This window comes from Rhinoraja longicauda, unplaced genomic scaffold, assembly GCF_053455715.1.
Source record: "Rhinoraja longicauda isolate Sanriku21f unplaced genomic scaffold, sRhiLon1.1 Scf000439, whole genome shotgun sequence".
NCBI classification, from domain to species: Eukaryota; Metazoa; Chordata; class Chondrichthyes; order Rajiformes; family Arhynchobatidae; genus Rhinoraja; species Rhinoraja longicauda.
In genome coordinates, this window is record NW_027601656.1 from 44,668 (window position 1) to 71,192 (window position 26,525).

Consider the following 26,525-nt stretch of genomic DNA (forward strand, 5'->3'; position numbering starts at 1 on the left):
GTTGGTTGGAGAAAGTGAGGGAAGAGAGAGAGAGAGAGACAGAGAGAGAGAGAGAGATATAAGAAAATAACTGCAGATGCTGGTACAAATCGATTTATTCACAAAATGCTGGAGTAACTCAGCAGGTCAGGCAGCATCTCGGGAGAGAAGGAATGGGTGACGTTTCGGGTCGAGACCCTTCTTCAGACTGAAGAAGGGTCTCGACCCGAAACGTCACCCATTCCTTCTCTCCCGAGATGCTGCCTGACCTGCTGAGTTACTCCAGCATTTTGTGAATAAATCGAGAGAGAGAGAGAGATGGGCAGAGAGAAACAACAGAAAAAGTGGGCGGAGGCAGGGTACACACTGAGAGGGGTTGAGCAGCGGCTCATTTGTGTCTGAGGTTGAGGTCGCTGTACAGATCCCGCTCGCCGAGAAGCAGCTCCTGTGAGGAGAGAAACACCGGTTACAGGAACAGAATAAACAGCCCACGGTGTCGGGGACGGAGGGGAAGGGGTTACAGAGACAGGGAGGGGTGTAGGGGCCGGAGGGGAGGGGGTTACAGAGACAGGGAGGGGTGTAGGGGCCGGAGGGGAGGGGGTTACAGAGACAGGGAGGGGTGTAGGGGACAGAGTTGGTTACACAGTCTGGGGGTGGATGGACTTTCACTGAGCTAAGGGGGGGGGGAGGTTTACAGAGGAGTGAATGTTGGGGTGTGGAGGCACAGGATAATGTTCTAGCTGCGGGGGAGTGGGGCAGGGACAGGGTTGGTGATGTTCAGTACGTGGAACGGGACGGAGCGGGGGAGTGGGGTACGAGGATGTTTCCACTAGTGGGGGAGTCTGGGACCAGAGGCCACAGCCTCAAAATTAAAGGACGTTCCTTCAGGAACGAGATGAGGAGGAATTTCTTTTGTCAGAGGGTGGTGAATCTGTGGGAATAATTGCCTCAGACGGCTGTGGAGGCCAAGTAAGTGGACATAATAAATTATTTCTTGACTAGTGCGGGTGTCAGGGGTTACGGGGAGAAGGCAGGAGAATGGGGTTAGGAGTGAGACATAGATCAGCCATGACTGAACGGCAGAGTGGACTTGATGGGCCGAATGGACTAATTCTGCTCCCATCACTTATGAACACCGTGGGCCAGTCTCAGTGGGCAGAGTGGGATGTGACGTAAGGATTCAGTGTGGTGGTGGTGGGTGCGGGGGTCAGTATCCTGGGGCAGACGGTGACGGGGGGGTGGGGACGGTGATTTGGGAGGCGTGGGTTCGGTGGGCAGGAGTGGGGGAGGTGGTTGGTGCCCGACACTGGGAGGGGGGAGAGAATTTAGTTCAGTTTAGTTTATTGTCACGAGTACTGAGGTACGGTGAAAGGCTTTTGTTTCGTGCTAACCAGTCAGCGGAAAGACAATGCATGATGACAATCGAGCCATTTACTGTGTATAGACGCATGATAAGGGAATAACGTTTAGTGCAAGGTAAAGCCAGCAAGGATACTCCGAGGGTCACCAATGAGGTAGATAGTAGTTCAGCACTGCTCTCTGGTTGTGGTGGGATGGTTCAGTTGCCTGATAACAGCCGGGAAGAAACTGTCCCTGAATCTGGAGGTGTGCGTTTTCACACTTCTGTACCTCTTGCCTGATGGGAGAGGGGAGAAGAGGGAGTGGCCGGGGTGAGACTGGTCCTTGATTATGCTGCTGGCCTTGCCGAGGCAGCGTGAGGTGCAGATGGCCGCGGTCATGGAGTTAGTATCTGAGGGGCAGTGCTGGTGTGGAGGGACAACAAGGAGACAAACGCCGACCTGCCTCTTTGCCACAACAGTGCCAACCTGATAGGGCGACTCCACCGGCCCATCTTCAACTTTCTGCTCCTTCGGCTGCGCCACGGAACTTTCTGGAAGACAAAATTTCATTCAGACCGCTCACTTTCCTCTTTGCCTGTCTCCGATCTCTCTTTCTTCTGGAATTCCTTCATTCATCCTTCTCTCTCCCTCTCACTCTTCCTCATTCTTTTCATTATTCTTTCCCCGTATCCATCTTCCTCATTCAACCTCTTTCACACCATCGCGCCTCAATCCCTCCCTCCCTCCCTCCCTCCCTCATCCCCTCCCTCCCTCCCACATTAATTCTCTGACACACACCTTCCATTTCCCTATTTCTCCTCCTTTCCATGTCTCTTCCCATTGATCAGTGCGGGTGTCAGAGGTTACGGGGAGAAGGCAGGAAAATGGGGTTAGGAGGGATAGATCAGCCATGATTGAATGGCAGAGTAGACTTGATGGGCCAAATGGCCTATTTCTACTCCTATCACATGACCGAATTCACCTTTTCTCCCACTGTAATTATTCAGAGTGAGAAAATTCCTGATGAGTTTGGTTTGATGAGCAGTGGCTAGAGTTTGGGGAGGAGTTTGGGTTTAGTTTAGAGATACAGCGCAGAAACAGGCCCTTCGGCCCATCGGGTCCATTAACGACCAGCGATCCCCACACATTAACACTATCCTATACACACTAGTGACAAATTTTTACATTTACCAAACCAATTTACCCACAAACCTGCACGTCTTTGGAGTGTGGGAAGAAACCGAAGATCACGGAGCGAACCCACGCAGGTCACGGGGAGAACGTACAAACTCCGCACAGAGAGTACCTACAGTTGGGATTGAACCCGGGTCTCCGGCGCTGCATTCGCTGTAAGGCAGCAACTCTACCGCTAAGCCACCGTGACCGCCGGTGCTTGGGGAGTGTGGGGGAGGGAATAGAGAAGGGTTCGGGTCTGTGGAGTGTGTGGGCAGAGGGAGAGAATGGGAAGTTGTGGGTGGTGGGAGGGAATGGGAAGGAGGTTGGGTCCATTGGGAGTGTGGGGAGCGGGAGAGAGTTTCAGTCCATGTGCAGTGTAGTGGGAGGGAATGGGGAGGAGATGGGTCCCTTGGGAGTGTGGATAGTGAGAGGGAATGGGGTGGCATTTTCAGTCCATGGGGAGTGGGGAGTGAATGGGGAGGGGTTTGTGTCCATGGGGAGTGTGGAGGGAGGGAATGGGGATGGGTTTGCGTTTGTGGGAAGTGTGGAGTGAATGGGGATGGGTTTGTTACCATGGGGAGTGTGGGGTGAATGGGGATGGGTTTGTTACCTTGGGGAGTGTGGAGTGAATGGGGATGGGTTTGTTACCATGGGGAGTGTGGAGTGAATGGGAATGGGTTTGTTACCATGGGGAGTGTGGAGTGAATGGGGATGGGTTTGTGCCCATGGGGCTTGTGGACAATGAGAGTGAATGGGATTGTGGGCAGCACTGAGATTGTTCCCGGATGATGTTGTTTATGCTGATGTGGATGAGGTATAAATATCAGCTCCAGGATACTTGGGCAATCTGTGCTGCCCCTCTTCCAAACACAGTGGTAGCAATGGGGAGGGGGGTTATGTGTAGGGTTGCCAACTGTCCTGTATTAGCAGGGACATCCCGTATTTTGGGCAAAATTGGTTTGTCCCGTACGGGACCGCCCTTGTCCCGTGTTAGGACCGGGGGGCGCTGTAGGCCCGGAAACTGTAGGCCCGGACGCTGTAGGCCCGGACGCTGTAGGCCCGGACACTGTATGCCTGGACAGTGTAGGCCCGGACACTGTATGCCTGGACAGTGTAGGCCCGGACAGTGTAGGCGCCTGGGCCGCTATAGGTCTGGACAGTGTAGGTCCGGACAGTGTAGCCCCGGACAGTGTAGGCGCCTGGGCCGCTATAGGTCCGGACAGTGTAGGTCCGGACAGTGTAGGTCCGGAGGCCCAGGCGCCACCTAACGATGGTTCCATAGCAACCCGCCTTCCGTCACGGACGGCCGCTATTGATGGAGCGGGAGCACGTGGCCACTGGCTGGGTGAGGTCACGCGTGGCGCGGGGCGGTGACGTCACCTTGTCCCTTATTTGGGAGTGAGATAGTTGGCACCCCTAGTTGGAGAGGGCCCTGATTTCAGGCTGACGCAGTGGGTACCTCCCCTCCCTCTCTCTCTCTCTCTCTCTCATGAGTAAATGCCAGTGAAGACATTCGGACATTTTCCAGATCGTCTCTGACCTCGTTTGCCGCGACATCGCGCTGCCCAGAAGATTGCGGCGGTGATGACGACGGCAAGAACAATCACGGCCATGACGTATTTCCCAGTCCTGTCACAGCCACATACTGAGGGGTGGAGAAAGGAGTCGGTGAAAGCCCAGCTCCGAGACACAGACACCACAACTTAACCCCAGACCAAGCAGGGAAAGAGATTCTCCAGCATGCAGCTCTCCACTGGATTACACTGGAATTACATAACAGGCCATTCGGCCCATCTTGGCCTGCTGTCCCTACTCTCCTCATCTCTCAGAATGTCCCACCTCCCTCTAATTCTACTTCTACTGTGCCCTCAACCCGCACCGAGAGCAGTGAGTCCACCACTCACCTCTCCCTGAGCAAAGCCATTTCCCTCTGAGGTCCCAACGGCTGTTTACTGCTGATGGCCTCCAGTTCTGCACTTCCCCACACTCCACCCACATCCATTCCATCCTAACCCTTCATTGTTTCAGAGTCGTGCAGTGGCACAGCACGGCCCATCTCATCTAAGCAAGTCCCATTTGGTCCATTTATCTCTGAACCTCTCCTATCCATATATCTGTCCAAATGTTGTTATTGTATCAACTTTAACTACATCCTCTGGCAGTTCGTTCCCAGATACCAACCACCCTTTCTGTTAAAAAGTTGCCCCTCAGGTTCCTATTAATTTATTCCCTTCTACCTTCTAGTTCTCGATCACCCTATCCTAATTCTCCTCTCTAAGATCACCCACCCCTCAGTCTCCTGTGCTCCAGAGAAAATCTTCTCTGCTCTCTTTCCAGCTTAATGATGTCTTTCCTGTAGCAGGGTGACTACAACTGAACAGGCAAAATGCAAATTGGAGGATCAGCATCTCATAATTTCACTTGGGCAGCGTACAGCCCAGTGGTATGAATATTGATTTCTCTCACCTCAGGTAGCCCCGGCATTCCCTCTCTCTCTCTATCCCTCTCCCACCCATGTCGCACAAGCTTCTCATTTTCACCCAACAAACAACTAACAATGGCCTAGAACATAGAAACATAAAAATAGGTGCAGGAGGAGGCCATTCAGCCTTTCAAGCCAGCTCGCCATTCGTTGTGATCATGGCTGATCATCCACAATCAGTAACATGTGCCCAACTTCTCCCCATATCCTTTGATTCCACTAGCCCCCAGAGCTCTATCTAACTCTCTCTTAAATCCATCCAGTGATTTGGCCTCCACTGCCCTCTGTGGCAGAGAATTCCACAAATTTACAACTCTCTGGGTGAAACGGTTCCTTCTCACCTCAGTTTTAAATGGCCTCCCCTTTATTCTAAGACAGTGGCCCCGGGTTCTGGATCCCAACATTGGGAACATTTTTCCTGCATCTAGCTTGTGCAGTCATTTTATAATTTTATGTCTCTATAAGGTCCCCTCTCATCCTTCTAAACTCCAGTGAATACAAGCCTAGTCTTTTCAATCTTTCCTCATATGACAGTCCCGCCATCCCAGGGATCAATCTCGTGAACCTACGCTGCACTGTCTCAATTACAAGGATGTCCTTCCTGAAATTAGGATACCAAAGTTGTACACAATACTCCAGGTCCGGTCTTACCAGGGCCCTATACAACTGCAGAAGAACCTATACTGAAATTCTCTCGTTATGAAGGCCAGCATGCCATTAGCTTTCTTCACTGCCTGCTGTTCCTTTATAGAAACATAGAAACAAAGAAAATAGGTGCAGGAGCAGGCCATTTGGCCCTTTGAGCCAGCACCGCCATTCATTGTGATCATGGCAGATCATCCACAATCAGTAACATGTGCCCAACTTCTCCCCATATCCCTTGATTCTGCTAGCCTCCAGAGCTCTATCTAACTCATCGTTGCTTTTTTGCATATCTTTCATTCATTGTTCTTTATCTCTCCACATCATCGTCTATATCTCTAGTTTCCCTTCCCTGTGACTTTCAGTCTGAAGAAGGGTCTCGATCTGAAAAGTCACCTATTCCTTCTCTAGAGATGCTGCCTGCCCCACTGAGTTACTCCAGCTCTGCGCAGCTGAGCTCACAGATGTCCTCACAAACATCTTCAACATCTCCCTGAGCCAGGCTGTTGTTCCCTCGTGCTTCAAAGAAACCACCATCATACCTGTGCCCAAGAAGTCTTCTCCATCCTGCTTCAACGACTACCGCCCTGTAGCGCTGACTTCAACCATCATGAAGTGCTTCGAGAGACTGGTCATGAAGCAGATCAGATCCAACCGCCCCCCCTCCCTGGACCCGTTTCAGTTTGCATATCGAGCTAAGCGGTCCACTGAGGATGCCATCTCCTCTGCTCTACACCCAGCCCTCACCCACTTGGACACTAAAAACTCATATGTTAGGATGCTGTTCATAGACTTTAGCTCAGCATTCAACACCATCATCCCCCGGCAGCTGGTTTGTAAACTAACAAATCTGGGCCTCAGCCCCCTTCTCTGCAACTGGCTGCTGGACTTCCTCACTGCCAGACCCCAGTCTGTACGGGTCGGCAGCAACACATCGGACACCATCACGTTGAGTACGGGGGCCCCACAAGGATGTGTGCTAAGCCCCCTGCTCTTCACCTTGCTGACCCACGACTGCACACCCACCCACAGCTCCAACCACTTCGTCAAGTTTGCGGATGACACAACAGTGGTGGGTCTCATCAGCAACAACGACGAGACCCACTACAGGAAGGAGGTGGACCAGCTGGCCGCGTGGTGCACAGACAACAATCTCTTCCTGAATGTGGAGAAAACAAAGGAGATTGTTGTCGACTTCAGGAGAATGCACACCCAACACCCCCACCCACTGACCATCAATGGTGCTGCTGTGGAGCAGGTGAGCAGCACCAAATTCCTGGGGGTGAACATCACCGAGGATCTCTCCTGGAGCAACAACACCACGTCCATCACCAAGAAAGCCCAGCAGCGCCTCTACTTCCTCCGCAAACTGAAGAGAGCGGGAGCCCCCACACCCATCATGTACACTTTTTACTGAGGCGCCATTGAGAGTATCCTCAGCAGCTGCATCACTGTGTGGTTCGGCAGCTGCACAGCCTCCAGCCGTAAGACCCTGCAGCGCATAGTGAACACTGCTGAGAGGATCACTGGCGCCTCACTCCCAACACTCCTGGTCCTTTACACCACCCGCCTCACCCGCAAAGCATTGAGCATTGTGGGTGACCCCTCCCACCCCTCCAATAGCCTCTTCACCCTCCTGCCTTCAGGGAGAAGGTTTCGCAACCTGAGGTCGAGCACCACCCGACTAAAGAACAGTTTGTTCCACCAGGCTGTCAGGATGCTGAACTCTCTCCCCTCCCTCCCTCCTCTCTCCCCTGCCCCCATTGGACCTGGACTTTAACACCCCACACACACGCACATCCAGCACCAGACACTTTTTTTAACGCTGCTATGGACAGGCTTTGCACTACTGTTCATTATTTTTTATTGTAATATATTCAACTTCATCTTTTTTTTCATTGAAGTGACTATATTTCATATTGATTGTTGTTTGCTGTGCCTTTTTAATTTTAACTTAATTTAATGCACTTTATTCCTCGGGAATGTGGGAAACGGTATTTCGATTTTCTGTCTGTGTAAACTAACTGAAAATTGACAATAAAGTTGACTTTGATCTTTGACTTTGATCTTGATCTTGACCAATCAGGTAGATAGGAGGTCAGGACCACTCTCTGGTTGTGGGAGGATGGTTCAGATGCCTGATAACAGCCGGAAAGAAACTGCCCCTGAATCTGGAGGTATGCGTCTCCACACTTCTGTACCTCTTGCCCCGATGGGAGAGGGGAGGAGAGGGGGTGACCGGGGGTGAGACTGGTCCTTGATTACGCTGCTGGCCTTGCCGAGGCAGCGTGAGGTGTAGACGGGGGCGGTGGAAGGGGAGCGACGGTTTGTTTGTTTGTGCGTGCGTGACAGTCTGGGCTGCTGGCCTTGCCGAGGCAGCATGAGGTGTAGACGGAATCGACGGAAGGGAGGTTGGTTTGTGTGATGGTCTGGGCTGTGTCCACAACTCTCTGCAATTTCTTGCGGTTAGCATACGACAAAAGCTTTTCACCGTATCTCGGGTACACGTGACAATAAACTCAAGTGAACTAAACTAACCACAGTTACACTTTGAACCATCCTACCACAACCAGAGAGCAGTGCTGAACTACGCTTTTCCTTATTGCTGACCCTCGGTCTATCCTTGACCGGACTTTGCTGGCTTTACCTTGCACTAAACATTATTCCCTTAACATGTGGCTAAACACTGTAAATGGCTCGATTGTAATCATGTGTAGCCTTTCCACTGACTGGTTAGCACGCAACAAAAACTTTTCACTGTACCTCAGTACACATGACAATAAACTAAACTGTAACGTGGTCTTGTAGTGGTGTATAAAATCATGAGAAGATTAGATCGGGTAGAGTCTCTTGCCCAGAGTAGGGGAATCGAGGACCAGAGAACATAGGTTTAAGGTGAGGGGTAAAAGATTTAATAGGAACCTGAGGGGTAACTTTTTCACACAGAGGGTGGTAGGTGTATGGAATGAGCTGCTGGAGGAGGTAGATGAGGCTGGGACTATCCCAATATTTCCGAAACAGTTAGACAGGTACATGGATAGGGCAGGTTTGGAGGGATATGGGCCAAACGCAGGCAGATGGGACTAGTGTAGCTGGGGCATGTTGGCCGGTGTGGGCAGGTGGGACTAGTGTAGCTGGGGGTAGCTGGGGCATGTTGGTCGGTGTGGGCAGGTGGGACTAGTGTAGCTGGGGCATGTTGGTCGGTGTGGGCAGGTGGGACTAGTGTAGATGGGGCATGTTGGCCAGTGCGGGCAGGTGGGACTAGTGTAGCTGGGGCATGTTGGCCGGTGTGGGCAGGTGGGACTAGTGTTGATGGGGCATGTTGGCCAGTGTGGGCAGGTGGGACTAGTGTTGATGGGGCATGTTGGCCGGTGTGGGGAGGTGGGACTAGTGTAGATGGGGCATGTTGGTCGGTGCGGGCAGGTGGGACTAGTGTTGATGGGGCATGTTGGTCGGTGTGGGCAGGTGGGACTAGTGTAGATGGGGCATGTTGGCCAGTGTGGGCAGGTGGGACTAGTGTAAATGGGGCATGTTGGCCGGTGTGGGCAGGTGGGACTAGTGTAGATGGGGCATGTTGGCCGGTGCGGGCAAGTTGGGAGGAAGAGCCTGTTTCCACACTGTATCACTCTGACACTATGAGAGGACATGTGTAGAGGGGTATCAGCCTGCTTGCATGCTATGTGACTCGATGACAATGGTGCCGCAGAGGTGAGAAACTAGTTGTTGTGCAAGACGGTGGTGAGGCCGCATTTGGAGTATTGCATTCAGTTTTAGTCACCCTGCTTTCAGAAGGACGTCGTTAAGCTGGAAAGAGGGCAGAGAAGATTCACGAGTATGTTGCCAGCACTCGAGAAATAGACAGGTACATGGACAGGACAGGTTTGGAGGGATATGGGCCAAATGCAGGCAAGTTGGACTAGTGTAGATGGGACATGTTGACCAGTGTGGACAAGTCGGGCCGAAGAGCCTGTTTCCACACTGTATGACTTGATGACTATGACTATGGCAGACACAAAATGCTGGAGTAACTCAGCGGGACAGGCAGCATCTCTGGAGAGAAGGAATGGGTGACGTTTCGGGACAACACCCTTCTTCAGACTGATCAGTCTGAAGAATGGTCCGGAAGTGAAGAAAGCTAATGGCATGTTGGTCTTCATAACGAGAGGATTTGAGTACAGGAGCAAAGAGGTCCTTCTGCGGTTGTACAGGGCCCTGGTGAGACCACACCTGGAGTACTGTGCGCAGTTTTGGTCTCCTAATTTGAGGAAGGACATCCTTGCTGTTGAGACAGTGCAGCGTAGGTTCACCAGGTTAATCCCCGGGGTGGCAGGAATGTCATATGAGGAAAGATTGGAAAGACTGGGCTTGTATTCACTGGGATTTAAAAGGATGAGAGGGGATCTTATAGAAAGGTATAACATTAATATAAAAGGGCTGGACAAACTAGATGTTAGAAAAATGTTCCCAATGTTGGGGGAGTCCAGAACCAGGGGCCACTGTCTAAGTAAAAAGGGGAGGCCATTTAAAACTGATATGAGAAAGAACTTTTTCACCCCGAGTTGTGAATTTGTGGAATTCTCTGGCACAGAGGGCAGTGGAGGCCAATTCACTGGATGAATTTAAAAGAGTTAGATAGAGCTCTCGGGGTTAGTGGAATCAAGGGATATGGGGAGAAGGCAGGCACAGGTTACTGATTGTGGATGATCAGCCATGATCATAATGAATGGCGCTGCTGGCTTGAAGGGCCAAGTGGACCCCTCCTGCACCTATTGTCTATGTTTCTATGCTGCCTGTCCCGCTGAGTTACTCAAGCATTTTGGGTCTACCTTCGATTTAAACTAGGTTGTTTCCTTAACAACTAAGGTTGTTTCCAACACACTATGACAATGACTATGACTTCTAAGGTTGCCAACTGTCCCGTATTAGCCGGGACATCCCGTATATTGGGCTAAATTGGTTTGTCCCATAGGGGACCGTCATTGTCCCGTATTAGGCCCAGGGGGCGCTGTAGCCCGAACACTGTAGGCCCGGACATTGCAGGCCCGGACAGTGTAGGCGGGGACACTCTACACCCAGACAGTGCAGGCCCGGAGGTGCGGGCCCCGCTTGACGAAGGTTGCATAGCAACCCGCCTCCCGGCACGGGCGGCCGCCATTGTTGGAGCGGGAGCACGTGGCCGCTGGTTGGGTGAGGTCACGTGGGGCGCGTGGTGGTGTCGTCACCTTTCGTCCTGTATTTAGGAGTGAGACAGTTGGCAACCCCTGATGACATCCCTCCCGCCAGAGGTGTGCTCACTTTCCATCGACAGGTACACCATTAACATGGCTTCGCCGTGCCGGCTCCGGACAGTACACAAGGCCGTCACGTCCACTCCCTCGCGCCCTCTCAGGGTGAGGGTGCTGTTCACCAGGTGCCCGCCTGCCACCTGCCAGGTTTGGAAATGTCCGAAGGTCTGGTTCCCGCTGAAGTTGGCCTGGGGCAGGCGCCAGGTGAGCTCTCCGGGTGGGTTGCACCAGGCCGCACACACACAGGTGACGCTCTCAGGTGTGCGGGAGCACCCCGAATCCGGCAAAATCACCGGCCCATCTGGGGAGGGAGGAACAAGACACGAGAGAGTGTGAATCTGTGGAATTATTATCATCATCATAAGGGGTCGGCCATTTAGGACTGAGATGAGGAGAAACGTTTTTACCCAGAGTTGTGAATCTGTGGAATTCTCTGCGACAGAAGGCAGCGGAGGACGATTGACTGGATGTATTCAAGAGAGTTAGATTTAGCGCTTCGGGTAGTGATACAGTGTGGAATCAGGCCCGTCGGCCCAGGTTGCCCACACTGAACAACAATGTCCCAGCTACATTGGTCCCACTTGCCTGCGCTTGGCCCATAACCCTCCAAACCTGTCCTATCCATGTACCTGTCCAACTGTTTCTTAAACGATGGGATAGTCCCAGCCTCAACTACCTCCTCCGGCAGCTTGCTCCATCCACCCACCACCCTGGTCAAGAGATATGGGGAGAAGGCAGGTACGGGTTACTGATTTTAGATGATCAGCCATGATCACATTGAATGGCGGTGCTGGCTCAAAGGGTTGAATGGCCTCCTCCTGCACCTATTGTCTATTGTCTCTCATGTAATCTTTGCACATCCCCCCAAGCCTTTCCACCAGTCACTTTAATTTTAGGTTTCATGTATTTTGTGTTTTGAGTTTTAGTATATAGATGTATGTTGTGTATTTTGTGTTTTTATGACTGTTGGCCGATCAATTTCCCTCCTGGGATAAATAAAGTTCTATCATATCGTATCGTATTGTAAAAGTCGCCCCACACATTTCCTTTACGATTTTTCCCTTTCACCTTCAAGCTATGCCCACTCAATCTTGACATTTTCACCATGTGATAAAGATTCTGACCGTCTACCTTCTCTATGCATCCCCCCGGTTGGCCAACTACCCTCACTAGAACTTTTCATCTCCAACTGCCGGCGTGACATTAACCGCCTCAAATTCTCCACTCCCCTGACTAACTCTAACCTCTCCCCTCCTGAACGTGCAGCCCTCCACTCACTCCGCAACAACCCTGACACTGACATCTACTACAAACCCACTGACTCGCACAGCTATCTGGACTACACTTCATCCCACCCGGTCTCCTGCAAAAGGTCTATCCCCTACTCCCAATTCCTCCATCTATTCTGCATCTGCGCCCGGGATGAGGTGTTTCACACTAGGGCATCAGAGATGTCCTCATTCTTCAGGAAACGGGGCTTCCCCTCTTCCATTATAGATGAGGCTCTCACTAGGGTCTCTTCTATATCCCGCAGCTCCGCTCTTGCTCCCCCTCCCCCCATTCGTAACAAGGACAGAATCCCCCTCATTCTCACCTTCCACCCCATCAGCCAGCGTATCCAACAAATCATCCTCCAACATTTCCGTCACCTCCAACGGGACCCCACCACTGGCTATATCTTCCCATCCCCTCCCCTTTTTGCGTTCCGCAGAGACCATTCCCTCCGTAACTCCCTGGTCCACTCGTCCCTTCCTACCCAAACCACCCCAACCCCGGGCACTTTCCCCTGCAACCGCAGGAGATGCAACACCTGTCCCTTTACCTCCCCCCTCAACTCCATCCAAGGACCCAAACAGTCTTTCCAGGTGAGACAGAGGTTCACCTGCACCTTCTCCAACCTCATCTATTGTATCCGCTGCTCTAGATGTCAACTTCTTTACATCGGCGAATCCAAACGCAGGCTCGGCGATCGTTTCGCTCAACACATTCGTTCAGTCCGCCTTAACCAACCTGATCTCCCGGTGGTTGAGCACTTCAACTCCCCCTCCCATTCCCAGTCTGACCTTTCTGTCATGGGCCTCCTCCAGTGCCATAGTGAGGCCCACCGGAAATTGGAGGAACAGCACCTCATATTTCGCTTGGGCAGCTTGCAGCCCAGCGGTATGAACATTGATTTCTCCAACTTTAGATAGTTCCTCTCTCTTCTTCCCCCCCCCCCCTCCTTCCCAGTTCCCTCTAACTTCCCGTCTCCACCTATATCCTTCCTTTGTCCAGCCCCCCTGACATCAGTCTGAAGAAGGGTCTCGACCCGAAACATCACCCATTCCTTCTCTCCTGAGATGCTGCCTGACCTGCTGAGTTACTCCAGCATTTTGTGAATAAATTATCTATGCATCTCATAGTTTTACATATTTAGAAACATAGAAAATAGGTGCAGGAGAAAGCCAATTGACCCTTCGAGCCAACACCGCCATTCAATGTGATCACGGCCGATCATCCACTATCAGTAGCCCGTGCCTGCCTTCTCCCCATATCCCTTGATTCTGCAAGCCCCTCCGGCTCTATCTAACTCTCTTTTAATCCATCCAGTGAATCGGCCTCCACTGCCTTCTGTGGCAGAGAATTCCACAAATTCACAACTCAGGGTGAAAAAGTTTTTTCTCACCTCAGTTTTAAATGGCCTCCCCTTTATTCTTGGACTGTGTGGCCCCTGGTTCTGGACTCCCCCAACATTGGGAACATTTTTCCTGCATCTAGCTTGTCCAGTCCTTTTATAATTTTATATGTTTCTACAAGATCCCCTCTATCCTAAATTCCAGTGAATACAAGCCCAGTCTTTCCAATCTTTCCTCATATGACAGTCCCGCCATCCCAGGGATTAACCTGGTGAACCTACGCTGCACTGCCTTAATAGCAAGGATGTCCTTTCTCAAATTAGGAGACCAAAACTGCACATAATATTTCTATCAGGTTTCCCCTCAGCCTCTCAACTGGGTGGTGAATCTGTGGAATTCTTTGCCACAGATGGCTGTGGAGGCCAAGTGGATAGGTAGAGACAGATAGATTCTTGATTAGTATGGGTGTCAGGGGTTATGGGGAGAAAGCAGGAGAATGGGGTTAGGAGGGAGAGATAGATCAGCCGTGATTGAATGGTGGAGTAGACTTGATGGGCCAAATGGCCAAATTCTGCTCCTATCACATGACCTATCAATGGAAAACAATCCAAAACTTTCCAACCTCTTCTTTAGTTTAGTTTAGAGACAGCACGGAAACAGGCCCTTTGGCCTACTTGCCCGCGCCGACCAGCGATCCCCGCACACGAACAGAATTCTGTACACATTAGGGACGATTTACAAATATACCAAGCCAATTAGCCTGCACACCTGTGCGTCTTTGGAGTGTGGGAGGAAACGGGAGCAAACGCACGTAGGTCATGGGGTGAACTTACAAACTCCGTACAGACAAGCACCCGTGGTCAGGATCGAACCAGGCTCTCTGGTGCTGTGAGGCTGCAACTCTACCCGCTGCACCACTGTGCCGCCCTTAAAACTCCTTATTGCTAATCTATATAACAAAACTCTCGTTTGTTTGTTTGTTTGTTCCTGAACTACAGCCAAAACGGTACACGATAGCACAACAATTTTAGGCCCACCTTATTCACCTTCGTCCCTTTGGTGTTAATGGAAGAGGTTTCATTGAAATCGGTGTTATATTTTTAAAGTTATTCACATTTTAAAGTTTAAATCTATCTCCTAGGGAGGAAGGGAGGGGGAGGGGAGAGAGGGGAAGGGGGAGTGGGAGTGGGGGAGGAGAGGGTGCTGCACCAATGCAGAAGAGGTTTGCGCCCAACCGGTCCACTTGGTCTAGTACTTTCTAATCCTGGCAACATTCTGTATCCTCGCCACATCCTTCCTGTAACGGGGTGACCAGAACTGCACACAATGCTTCAAATAATTTTATCTGACTTTCCTCATCTTTGAAAGGGAGAGGGGAAATAGAGGAAAGGTGTCGTCAAGCAGGAAAGAGTACAGAGAAGATTTACGAGGATGTTGCCAGGACTCGAGGGGCCTGAGCTACAGGGAGAGGTTGGGGCAGGCTGGGACTCTATTCCTTGGTGCGCAGGAAGATGAGGGGCGATCTTATAGAGGTGTACAAAATCATGAAGGGAATAGATTGGGTAGACGCACAGAGTCTCTTGCCCAGAGTAGGGGAATCGAGGACCAGAGGACATGGGTTCAAGGTGAAGCGGCAAAGATTCAATAGGAATCTGAGGGGTAACATTTTCACACAAAAGGATGTAGATGTATGGAACGAGCTGCCGGAGGAGGTGGTTGAGGCTGGGACTATCCCAGCGTTTAAGAAACAGACAGGTACATGGATGGGACAGGTTTGGAGGGATATGGGCTAAACGTGGGCAGGTGGGACTAATGTAGCTGGGACACGTAGGTCGTTGAAAGCAAGTTGAGCTGAAGGGCCAGTTTCCACGCTGTATCACTCTATGACTCTATATGACTATGACTTTATGGCTCTCTATGAGAAGGCAGGAGAATCGGGTTAGGAGGGAGAGATAGACCAGCCATGATTGAATGGCGGGGTAGACTTGGCCATTCGGTAGGGTTGCCAACTGTCCCGTATTAACTGGGACATTCTGTAATTTGAGCTAAATTGGTTTGTCCCTTACGGGACCGCCCTTGTCCTGTATTAGGCCCGGACGGCACTGTAGGCCTGGACGCTGTAGGCCCGGACTGTGTAGGCCCGGACGCTGTAGTCCCGGACAGTATATGCCCAGACACTGTAGGCCCGGGCGCCGCCTAATGGCGGTTGCATAGCAACCCACCTCAAGGCCTGGAAGGCCGCCATTGGTGGAGCGGGTGCACGTGGCCACTGGCTGGGTGAGGTCACGAGGGGCGCGGGGGCCGTGATGTCAAGGTTTGTCCCTTATTTGGGACTGAGGAAGTTGGCAACCCGACCATTCGGCCAGCTAATACTGCTCCTATCACTTATGACCTGATGACGTTTCGAGGGACGTGTCAGTGTGTGTGTACCCCCATTCTACAGTGAGGGTCACATGCCTCTCCCGTCCCGTGTTCATTCTCCGCCACACACTGATAGATCCCAGCGTGCCGCGGTGTCACGCGAGGGAACTCCATCTACAGCTCGTTGCTGGAACGTGTTGTGTTCAGCGTGACACCGAGATGTCCCCCATGTCAGGTTAGACGCTGATAAACTGTGGACGGAACAGAGGATCGCTGCAGAGTTTCCCTCCTCTCCTTCTCTCTTCATCCCCTCCCCTCTTCCCAGTTTTCCGACCAGTCTGACTGTCCTCGATCACTTTTTATCTGTTTGCTCCGTTGCCATCTTGATCTATTCTCCATTTTCCTCAATCTCCATCTCCTCGTCTCGTGTGCACACCTTGGACTTACTTATCTCTGTACCCCACTCTCCCCTGATGTCAGTCTGAAGAAGGGTCTTGTCCAGAAACGTCGCCCATTCCTGCTCTCCAGAGATGCTGCCTGTCCCGCTGAATTACTCCAGCATTTTGTGTCTAAACCTAGCTAATCCACTTCATCTTACACGTGGAGTGTGGGAGAGAGGCACATACAATAATAGACAATAGACGATAGACAATTGGTGCAGGAGTAGGCCATTCGGCCCTTCGAGCCAGCACCGCCATTCAATGTGATCATGGCTGATCATCCACAATCAGTACCCCGTTCTTGCCCTCTCCCCGTACCCCCTGACTCCACTAATGTCCCTGCAAAATGTATTTCAGCAGGTCAGGCAGCATCAAGGAGAGGGAATGGGTGACGTTTCGGGTCGAGACCCTTCTTCCTCCTACTTATCCTTGGCCGACAATTCTCGGACACCTTCTCCTACTTATCCTTGGAACTCACTCTAACCTCTCCCCTCCTGAACGTTCAGCCCTCCACTCACTCTGCAACCACCCTGACTTAGTCATCAAACCCACTTACAAGGGAGGTGCTGTGGTAGTCTGGTGTGCTCGAGGCCAGACGACAACTCTCAGATACCTCTTCCTACTTATCCTTGGACCCCACCGACGAGCACCAGACCTTAATCATCAACACCATCACTGACCTCATCAATTCCGGCGCTCCAACCTTATCGTTCCCCAGCCCCGCACGGCCCAATTTTACCTCCATAAACAGAACTGTCCCGGCAGACCCATTGTTTCTGCCTGTTCATGTCCCACCAAACTTATTTCCACCTACCTCGACTCCATCCTATCCCCCCTGGTCAAATTCCTCCCCACCTACGTCCAAGACACCTCACACGCTCTCCATCTCCTCGATAACTTCCGGTTCCCAGGCCCCCACGCCCTCATCTTTACCATGGATATCCAGTCACTCTACACTTCCACCCCCCACAAGGATGGTCTCGAAGCCCTCCGTTTCTTCCTCGACTGTAGAACCAGCCAATCCCCATCTACCAACGCTCACCTCCACCGAGCAGAGCTGGTTCTTACCCTCAACAACTTCTCCTTTGACTCCTCCCACTTCCTCCAAACCAGAGGCATAGCTATGAGTCTGAAGAACGGTCTCGACCCGAAACGTCACCCATTCCATCTCTCCTAGATGCTGCCTGACCTGCTGAGTTACTCCAGCATTTTGCGATACCTTCGATTTGTACCAGCATCTGCAGTTATTTTCCTACACTGCAAAATGTATTTGGTCTCCTAATTTTGGTCTCCTAATTTGAGGAAGGACATTCTTGCTCAATATTGAGGCAGCGCAGCGTAGGTTTACCAGTTTAATCCCCGGGATGGCAGGGCTGTCATGAGGAAAATCCTTTTCAGTCAGAGAGTTGTAAATCTGTGGAATTTTCCGCCTCAGAAGGCAGTGGAGGCCAATTCTCTGGATGCTTTCAAGAGCGAGTTAGAGCTCTTAATGATAGCGGAGTCAGGGGGTATGGGGAGAAGGCAGGAACAGGGTACTGATTGTGAATGATCAGCCATGATCATGGTGAATGGTGGTGCTCGCTCGAAGGACCGAATGGCCTCCTCCTGCACTTATTGTCTATTGTCGTACGAGGAAAGATTGGAAAGACTGGGCTTGTATTCACTGGAGTTCAGAAGGATGAGAGGGGATCTTATAGAGACGTATAAAATTGTAAAAGGACTGGACAAGCTAGATGCCGGAAAAAATATTCGCAATGTTGGGGGAGTCCAGAACCAGGGGCCACACACGGTCTAAGAATAAAGGGGAGGCCGTTTATAATGGAGGTGAGAAGAAACATTTCTACTTGGAGAGCTGTGAATGTGTGGGATTCTCTGCCACAGAGGGCAGTGGAGGCCGATTCACTGGATGAATTTAAAAGAGAGTTAGATAGAGCTCCAGGGGCTAGCGGAATCAAGGGATATGGGGAGAAGGCAGGCACGGGTTACTGATTGTGGACGATCAGCCGCGATCACAATGAATGGCGGTGCTGGCTCAAAGGGCCAAATGGCCTCCTCCTGCACCTGTTTTCTATGTTTCTACGTTACAAGAGGAGAGAGAGTGTGGGAGAGAGGCAGATGTACAATAATGTCCCTGCAATACATGATATATTCCACTGACTTCTCATTGATGTTCAGAGAGACATGACCGTGTGTCAACTCACATTCTACAACGAGGGTCACAGTCCCCTCCTCTTTCCCGTATTCATTCTCCGCCACACACTGATAGCTCCCAGCGTCCCGCTGTGTCACCCGAAGGATTTTCAACCACAGCTCGTTGCTGGAACGTGTTGTGCTCAGCGTGACACCGTGATGTCGCCACGTCAGGTTGGACGCTGGGAAACTCTGGACGGAACAGAGGATCGCTGCAGAGTTTCCTTCCTTTACACTGACCCCGGAATTGTTCACGTTGCTGGGGGAAGTGATGGAGATATTCTGCGGCGCGTCTAAAGGCAAACAAAGGTTTAAACTTGAGTTAACACGGCAGAATTCCACATGCCAACCAGGAGAATACGGAGAGAAAAGATGAAGTACGAAGTCTGAAGAAGGGTCTTGGCCTTTATAGGGCCCTGGTGAGACCACATCTGGAGTATTGTGCGCAGTTTTGGTCTCCTAATTTGAGGAAGGACCTTTCTTGCTATTGAGGGAGTGCAGCGTAGGTTCCCCAGGTTAATCCCCGGGATGGCGGGACTGTCATATGAGGAAAGATTAGAAAGACTAGGCTTGTATTCACTGGAATTTAGAAGGATGAGAAGGTATCATATAGAGACGTATAAAATTATAAAAGGACTGGACAAGCTAGATGCAGGAAAAATGTTCCCAATGTTGGGGGAGTCCAGAACCGGGGGCCACAAAGTCTAAGAACAAAGGGGTGGCCATTTAAAACTGAGGCGAGAAAAAACTTTCTTCACCCAGAAATTTGTGGAATTCTCTGCCACAGAAGGCAGTGGAGGCCAATTCACAGAATGAATTTAAAAGAGAGTTAAGGGCCTGTCCCACTTAGGGAATTTTTTAGGCGATTGTCAAAGTCGTAGCAGATCGGCAAAATTTTATTTTACCCGACAATGACCACGACAATGCCGAGTCAGGTCGAGATTACACTGTCTTTGGAAACATCGCGAAATTCCCACGCTGTTAGTGCTTCTCCGGCGTCCTAATTGTCGCTGAAATCACTGACAAGTCGGTAAGTACTTGAGAGTTTTCAACTATAACATCTTGTATGGGTTACTTAAAAACCAAGCTTCACGGTGACAAGGCATAAACTGGATTGACTTCCAGTTTACTAATGGAGGTATTAAGAAATTTAATTTTAACAGTGGTTACATGGATTTTTGTGAAAAGTGTGTGAGCATTCTTTGAAAATGTACGGGAGATGCATATCTGGTTTCTGGGTTGCATATCTGGGTTGGGAGCCTACTTTAAATGTGATCGCTGATGGCCATAAACATTGCGAAAATTCCCACGTTTACCTGACCGTGAAACTGTCGCCTCCAATCTGCCTGTCAAATGTCCTGACAGTAAATAAATTGGTTAAACACAAGTATTTTATGGTATCTTGAAATGACTTTACTTGAAATGATTTTAATATTATGTGCTTCTAAATGCATCTAGGAGAAACTAGCAAACCTGGGGACAGCATGCGACAGCGCCCGCAATAAGCAACGGTACCTGGCGGCAAGCCAGCTGTGGCCGAGAAATTTCACTCTGGATGATTTCCCAGCGACGCGCTGAGATCCACTACGATTCTTGGAAGACTCTTCACGATCATGCACGCGACACCCTGGCGAACTGTCGGCGACAGCCTAGTCACCGGCAGTCGCCTTAAAATTGCCTAAGTGGGACAGGCCCTTACAATAGAGCTCTAGGGGCTAGTGGAATCAAGGCATATGGGGAGAAAGCAGGCACAGGTTACTGATTGTTGATGATCAGCCATGATCACAATGAATGGCGGTGCTGGCTCAAAGTGCCAAATGGCCTCCTCCTGCACCTATTTTCCATGTTTCTAAAAGTCACCCATTCCTTCTCTCCACAGATGCTCCCTGGCCCACTGAGTTACTCCAGCACTATGTACCTGTCCACGTTCTCCAAAGATGCTGTCTGACCCGCTGAGTTACTCCAGCACTTTGCACCTATCCGTGTTCTCCAGAGATCTGCCTGACCCGCTGAGTTACTCCAGCACTTTGTACCTGTCCACATTCCCCAGAGATGCTGCCTGACCCGCTGAGTTACTCCAGCACTTTGTGTCTATAAACCTTGAACACTTTGAACCATCCTACCACAACCAGAGAGCGGTCCTGAACTACTATCCACCTCATTGGTGACCCTCGGACTATCCTTGATTGGACTTTGCTGGCTTTACCTTGCACTAAACGTTATTCCCTTATTATGTATCAATACACTGTAAATGGCTCGATTGAAATACAAATGTAACCAGTCTGACGAAGGGTCTGGACCCGAAACGTCACCCATTCCTTCTCTCCAGAGATGCTGCCCGATCCGCTGAGTTACTCCGGCACTTTGTACCTGTTCATGTTCTGCGGAGATGCTGCCCGACCCGCTGAGTTACTCCAGCATTTTGTGTCTATCTTCGGTTTAAACCACGTCTGCAGTTCCTTCCTACACATTTAATCTGCTCCACTGTGAAATCTCCGCAAGGTATGTCTACTTTGAGGAAGTTCTCCTCCTCTTTCCGACGAGAGTTAGAGTCATAGGGTGATGGTTTGGAAACAGGCCCTTCTGCCCAACTTGCCCACACCAGCCAACAGGCCCCATCTGCACTCGTTCCACCTGCCCGCATTGACCCATATCCCTCCAAACCTGTCCTATCCATGTACCTGTCCAACTGTTTCTTAAACGTTGGGATAGTCCCTGCCTCAACTACCTCCTCTGGCAGCTTGTTCAATACACCAACTACCCTTTGTATGAAAAAGTCACCCCTCAGATTCCTATTAAATCTTTTCCCCTTCACCTTGTATCTATGTCCTCTGGTCCACGATTCCCCTACTCTCGGCAAGAGACTCTGTGCATCTACCCGATCTATTCCCCTCGTGATCTTATATGCCTCTATAAGATCCCCCCTCATCCTCCTGCGCTCCAAGGAATAGTGACCCAGCCGACTCAACCACTCCCTATAGCTCACACCTTCTAGTCCTGGCAACATCCTCGTAAATATTCTCTGAACCCTTTCAAGCTTGACAATATCTTTCCTACAACATGGTGCCCAGAACTTTACACAATATTCTAAATGCGATCTCACCAACGTCTTGTACAACTGCAACATGATCTGCCAACTTCTCTACTCGATACTCTGACTGATGGAGGCCAATGTGACAAAAGCCTTTGTGACCACCTTATCTACCTGCAACTCAACCTTCAAGGAACCATGCACCTGCACTCCTAGATCCCTCTGCTCCACAACACTCCCCAGAGGCCTAACATTCATTGTGTAAGTCCTGCTCTTGTTAGACGTCCCAAAATGCAACACCTCACATTTCTCTGTATTAAACTCTTGCCCAGAGTAGGGGAATCGAGGACCAGAGGACGTTTCGGGTCGAGGCCCTTCTTTAGACTGGTGGGGGAGAAGATAAACGAGAGATAAAGACGATGGTGTAGAGAGATAAAGAACAATGAATGTCAGATCGGAGAGCAGGAGGCATCACAGAGAGGGAGCAGGATGTGGCAGAACTGCAATCTTGTGAAAGATTGCAGCAGGATCTTGATCGATTGGCCAGATGGGCTGAGTACAAAGTGCTGCAGTAACTCAACGGGTCAGTCAGCGTCTCTGGAGAACGTGGACAGGTACAAAGTGCTGGAGTAACTCAGCGGGTCAGTCAGCGTCTCTGGAGAATGTGGACAGGTACAAAGTGCTGGAGTAACTCAGCGGATCAGTCAGCATCTCTGGAGAACGTGGACAGGTACAAAATGCTGGAGTAACTCAGCGGGTCAGTCAGCGTCTCTGGAGAACGTGGACAGGTACAAAGTGCTGGAATAACCCAGCGGGTCAGTCAGCGTCTCTGGAGAACGTGGACAGGTACAAAGTGCTGGAGTAACCCAGCGGGTCAGTCAGGGTCTCCGGAGAAAAGGAATAGGTGGCGTTTCGGGTCGAGACCCTTCTTCAAACTGAGAGCCGGGGAGTGGGAAACGAGAGATATAGACGGCACAAATGAATGAAAGATATGCGAAAGCAACGTTGATCAGGTAAAATGTGGAGCGCACAATGGTCCATTGTTGGCTCTGGGGTAGGTGATAACGAGCTATACAGGCAATGATAATCATGAGGACGACAGTAAATAAAAGACGTCCCTCACCTGAAACGTCACCTTCCCTTGTCTTTCAGGATTGAAAGCCTGAGCTACAGGGAGAGGTTGGGGCATAGAAACATAGAAAATAGGTGCAGGAGGCCATTTGGCCCTTCGAGCCAGCACCGCCATTCATTGTGATCACAGCTGATCGTCCACAATCAGTAACCCGTGCCTGCCTTCTCCCCATATCCCTTGATTCCACTAGACCCCAGAGCTCTATCCAACTCTCTCTTAAATCCATCCAGTGATTTGGCCTCCACTGCCCTCTGTGGCAGAGAATTCCACAAATTCACAACTCTTTGGGTGAAAAGGTTTCTTTTCACCTCAGTTTTAAATGGCCTCCCCTTTATTCTTAGACTGTGTGTGTGGCCCCTGGTTCTGGACCCCAACATTGGGAACATTTTTCCTGCATCTAGTCCTTTCATAATTTTATACGTCTCTATAAGATCCCCTCTCATCCTTCTAAACTCCAGTGAATACAAGCCCAGTCTTTCTGGGCAGGCTGGGATTCTATTCCTTGGAGTGCAGGAGGATGAGGGGTGATCTTACAGAGCTGTACAAAATCATGGTGGGAATTGATCGGGTAGACGTACAGAGATTCTTGCCCAGAGTAGGGGAATTGAGGACCAGAGGACAGAGGCTGAAGGTGAAAAGATTTAATGGAACCTGATGGGTTACTTTTTCCCACACAGAGGGTGGTGGGTGTATGGAACGAGCTGCCGGAGGAGGTGGTTGAGTCTGGGACTATCCCAACGTTTAAGGAACATTTGGACAGGTACATGGATAGGACAGGTTTGGAGGGATATGGGCCAAACGCGGGCAGATGGGACTTGTGTAGATGGGGCATGTTGGCCGGTTGACTCCATCTACACCTCACGCTGCCTTGGCAAGGCCAGCAGCATAATCAAGGACCAGTCTCACCCCCGGTCACTCCCTCTTCTCCCCTCTCCCATCAGGCAAGAGGTACAGAAGTTTGAAAACGCACACCTCCAGATTCAGGGACAGTTTCTTTCCCAGTTGTTAACAGGCAACTGAATGATCCTACCACTACCCAGAGAGCAGTCCTGAACTACTATTTTACTATCTTTGATCGGACTTTACTGGCTTTTTCTTGCACTCAACGTTATTCCCTTATCTTGTATGCGTACACTGTGGACGGCACTATTGTAATTGTGTAGACACAAAAAGCTGGAGTAACTTAGCGGGACAGGCAGCATCTCTGGAGAGAAGGAATGGTGACATTTCGGGTCGAGACCCTTCTTCAGACAATAGGGAGAGGTTGAACAGGCTCGGATTCTATTCCCTGGAGCGCAGGAGGATGAAGAGAGATCTTAGGAGCCGTTGGAGAGGTGGGAGCGACTGGTACAGCGTCCGTGCGGTGAGTTTAAAACCAAGCGCGAGGCTTTTGTTTAACAGAGGCCCAGGAGCCGTTGGAGAGGTGGGAACGTACCACTCTGCAACGTTCCATTAGCGCGTCACACTTGAAAAAGTAACGCGGACTGGAGGGAGCAGCTGATTGGTGAGTAACCCCAGGTTTGTATTTCTGCTTTCTGATAGCACTTTGAGTTAAGGGTTCTGGGTTTTCTTTTTAGTTTTTTAGTTAAAGGTACAGCTTAAAAGGATCACGGTTTTTAAATAGGGAGTGTGCTGATTTGATTTGATTTAATTTAAGGGATTGATTTAACATAAAGGGTAAGCCATGTCAGCTGAGATCGGCCCCGTGGAGTGCTCATCCTGTAGCATGTGGGAGATCAGGGATATTGTTGGTGTCCCTGATGACTACGTGTGCAGGAAATGTGTCCAGCTGCAGCTCATGGTAGACCGCATTGAACGGTTGGAGCTGTGGTTGGATTCATTCTGGAGCATCCACGATGCTGAGAAAGTCGTGAATAGCACGTACAGTGAGTTGGCCACACGACAGGTAAAGGTTAAGCAGACAAAAAGGGAACGGGTGGCCACTAGCCAGCGTAGCATTAAGAAGGTAGTGCAGGAGTCCCCTGCGGTCATCTCCCTCCTAAACAAATATACCATGTTGGATACTGTTGGGGGAGATGGCTCATCAGGGGAAGGCAGCAGCAGCCAAGTTCATGGCACGTGGGTGGCTCTGCAGCAAAAGAGGGGAGGAAAAAGAGTGGAAGGGCTATAGTGATAGGGGATTCAATTGTAAGGGGAATAGATATGTGTTTCGGCGGTCGCAAACGAGACTCCAGGATGGTATGTTGCCTCCCTGGTGCAATGGTCAGGGATGTCTCAGCCCGGCTGCAGAACATTCTGGAGGGGGAGGGTGAACAGCGGGATGAGGTCCTACAAGGTGAATTTAGGAGCTAGGCGATAAACTTAAAAGTAGGACCCTAAAGGTAATAATCTCTGGATTACTACCAGTGCCACGTGCTGGTCAGAGTAGAAATAGGAGGATATTACAGATGAATACGTGGCTAGAAAAATGGTGCAAGGGGGAGGGATTCAAATTTCTAGGACATTGGAACCAGTTCTGGGGGAGGTGGGACCAGTACAAACAGGACGGTCTGCACCTGAGCTGGAATGGAACCAATGTCCTAGGGGGAGTGTTTGCTAGTGCTGTCAGGGAGGATTTAAACTAATGTGGCAGGGGGATGGGAGCAGGAGCAGAGAGACAGAGAGGTATAAAGTTAGGGTAGAAGCAATAGGTAACAAGGTGAAAAGTAAAAGTGGCAGGCAGACAAATCCAGGGCAAAAATCAAAAAGGACCACTTTGCAACATAATTATATAAGGGACAAGAGTGTTATAAAAACAAGCCTGAAGGCTTTGTGTCTCAATGCAAGGAGTATTCGGAATAAGGTGGATGAATTAAATGTGGAGATAGTTATTAATGATTATGATATAGTTGGGATTACGGAGACAATGGCTCCAGGGTGACCAAGGCTGGAAGCTCAACATCCAGGGATATTCTATATTCAGGCGGGATAGACAGAAAGGAAAAGGAGGTGGGGTAGCGTTACTGGTTGGAGAGGAGATTAAGGCAATGTAAAGGAAGGACATTAGCTCGGAGGATGTGGAATCGATATGGGTAGAGCTGCGAAACACTAAGGGGCAGAAAACGCTAATGGGAGTTGTGTACAAGCCACCTAACAGCAGTAGTGAGGTTGGGGATGGCATCAAACAGGAAATTAGAAATGCGTGCACTAAGGGTGCAGCAGTTATAATGGGTGACTTCAATCTACATATAGATTGTGTGAACCAAACTGGCAGGGGTGCTGAGGAAGAGGATTTCTTGGAATGTTTGCGAGATGGTTTTCTAAACCAACATTTCGAGGAACCAACGAGAGAGCAGGCCATTCTAGACCCAGCCGTGTGTGTGTGTGTGTGCGTGCGTGCGTGCGTGCGTGCGTGCGTGCGTGCGTGCGTGCGTGCGTGCGTGTGTGTTGAACTCCATCATCTGTGATGGCCCAATAATCCATCTGTCGTTATAGAGTTGTGTCAGTGTGTGTGTACTCACATTCTACAGTGAGGGTCACATCCCTCTCTCTTGTCCCGTGTTCATTCTGTGCCACACACTGATAGACCCCAGCGTCCCGCAGTGCCAGCTGAGGGAACTCCATCCACAGCTCGTTGCTGGAACGTGTTGTGTTCAGCGTGACACCGAGATGTCGCCAGGTCAGGTTGGACGCTGGGAAACTCTGGACGGAACAGAGGAATGCTGCAGAGTTTCCTTCCTTTACACTGACCCCGGAATTGTTCACGTTGCTGGGGGAAGTGATTGAGAGATTCTGCGGCGCGTCTAAAGGCAAACAAAGGTTTAAACTTGAGTTAACACGGCAGAATTCCACATGCCAACCAGGAGAATACGGAGAGAAAAGATGGACGAACGTAACCAGTCTGAGTTGCTG

At 50.5% G+C, this 26,525-nt stretch overlaps 1 protein-coding gene across 1 annotated transcript in view; it reads right to left on the reverse strand.

The window, feature by feature from the left end:
• Window positions 1–367: 367 nt before the first annotated feature.
• The window catches only part of LOC144590971 (sialic acid-binding Ig-like lectin 10), a gene marked incomplete at its 5' end in the record, with an annotated part of 42,986 nt that continues 16,828 nt past the window's right edge, over window positions 368–26,525 (reverse strand). The window contains 6 exons of the mRNA XM_078395334.1: window positions 368–424; window positions 1,806–1,870; window positions 4,036–4,140; window positions 10,915–11,205; window positions 18,522–18,803; window positions 26,135–26,416. Of these exons, the coding sequence (XP_078251460.1) occupies window positions 368–424; window positions 1,806–1,870; window positions 4,036–4,140; window positions 10,915–11,205; window positions 18,522–18,803; window positions 26,135–26,416 (1,082 nt within the window). The remainder of the gene's footprint in view (window positions 425–1,805; window positions 1,871–4,035; window positions 4,141–10,914; window positions 11,206–18,521; window positions 18,804–26,134; window positions 26,417–26,525) is intronic.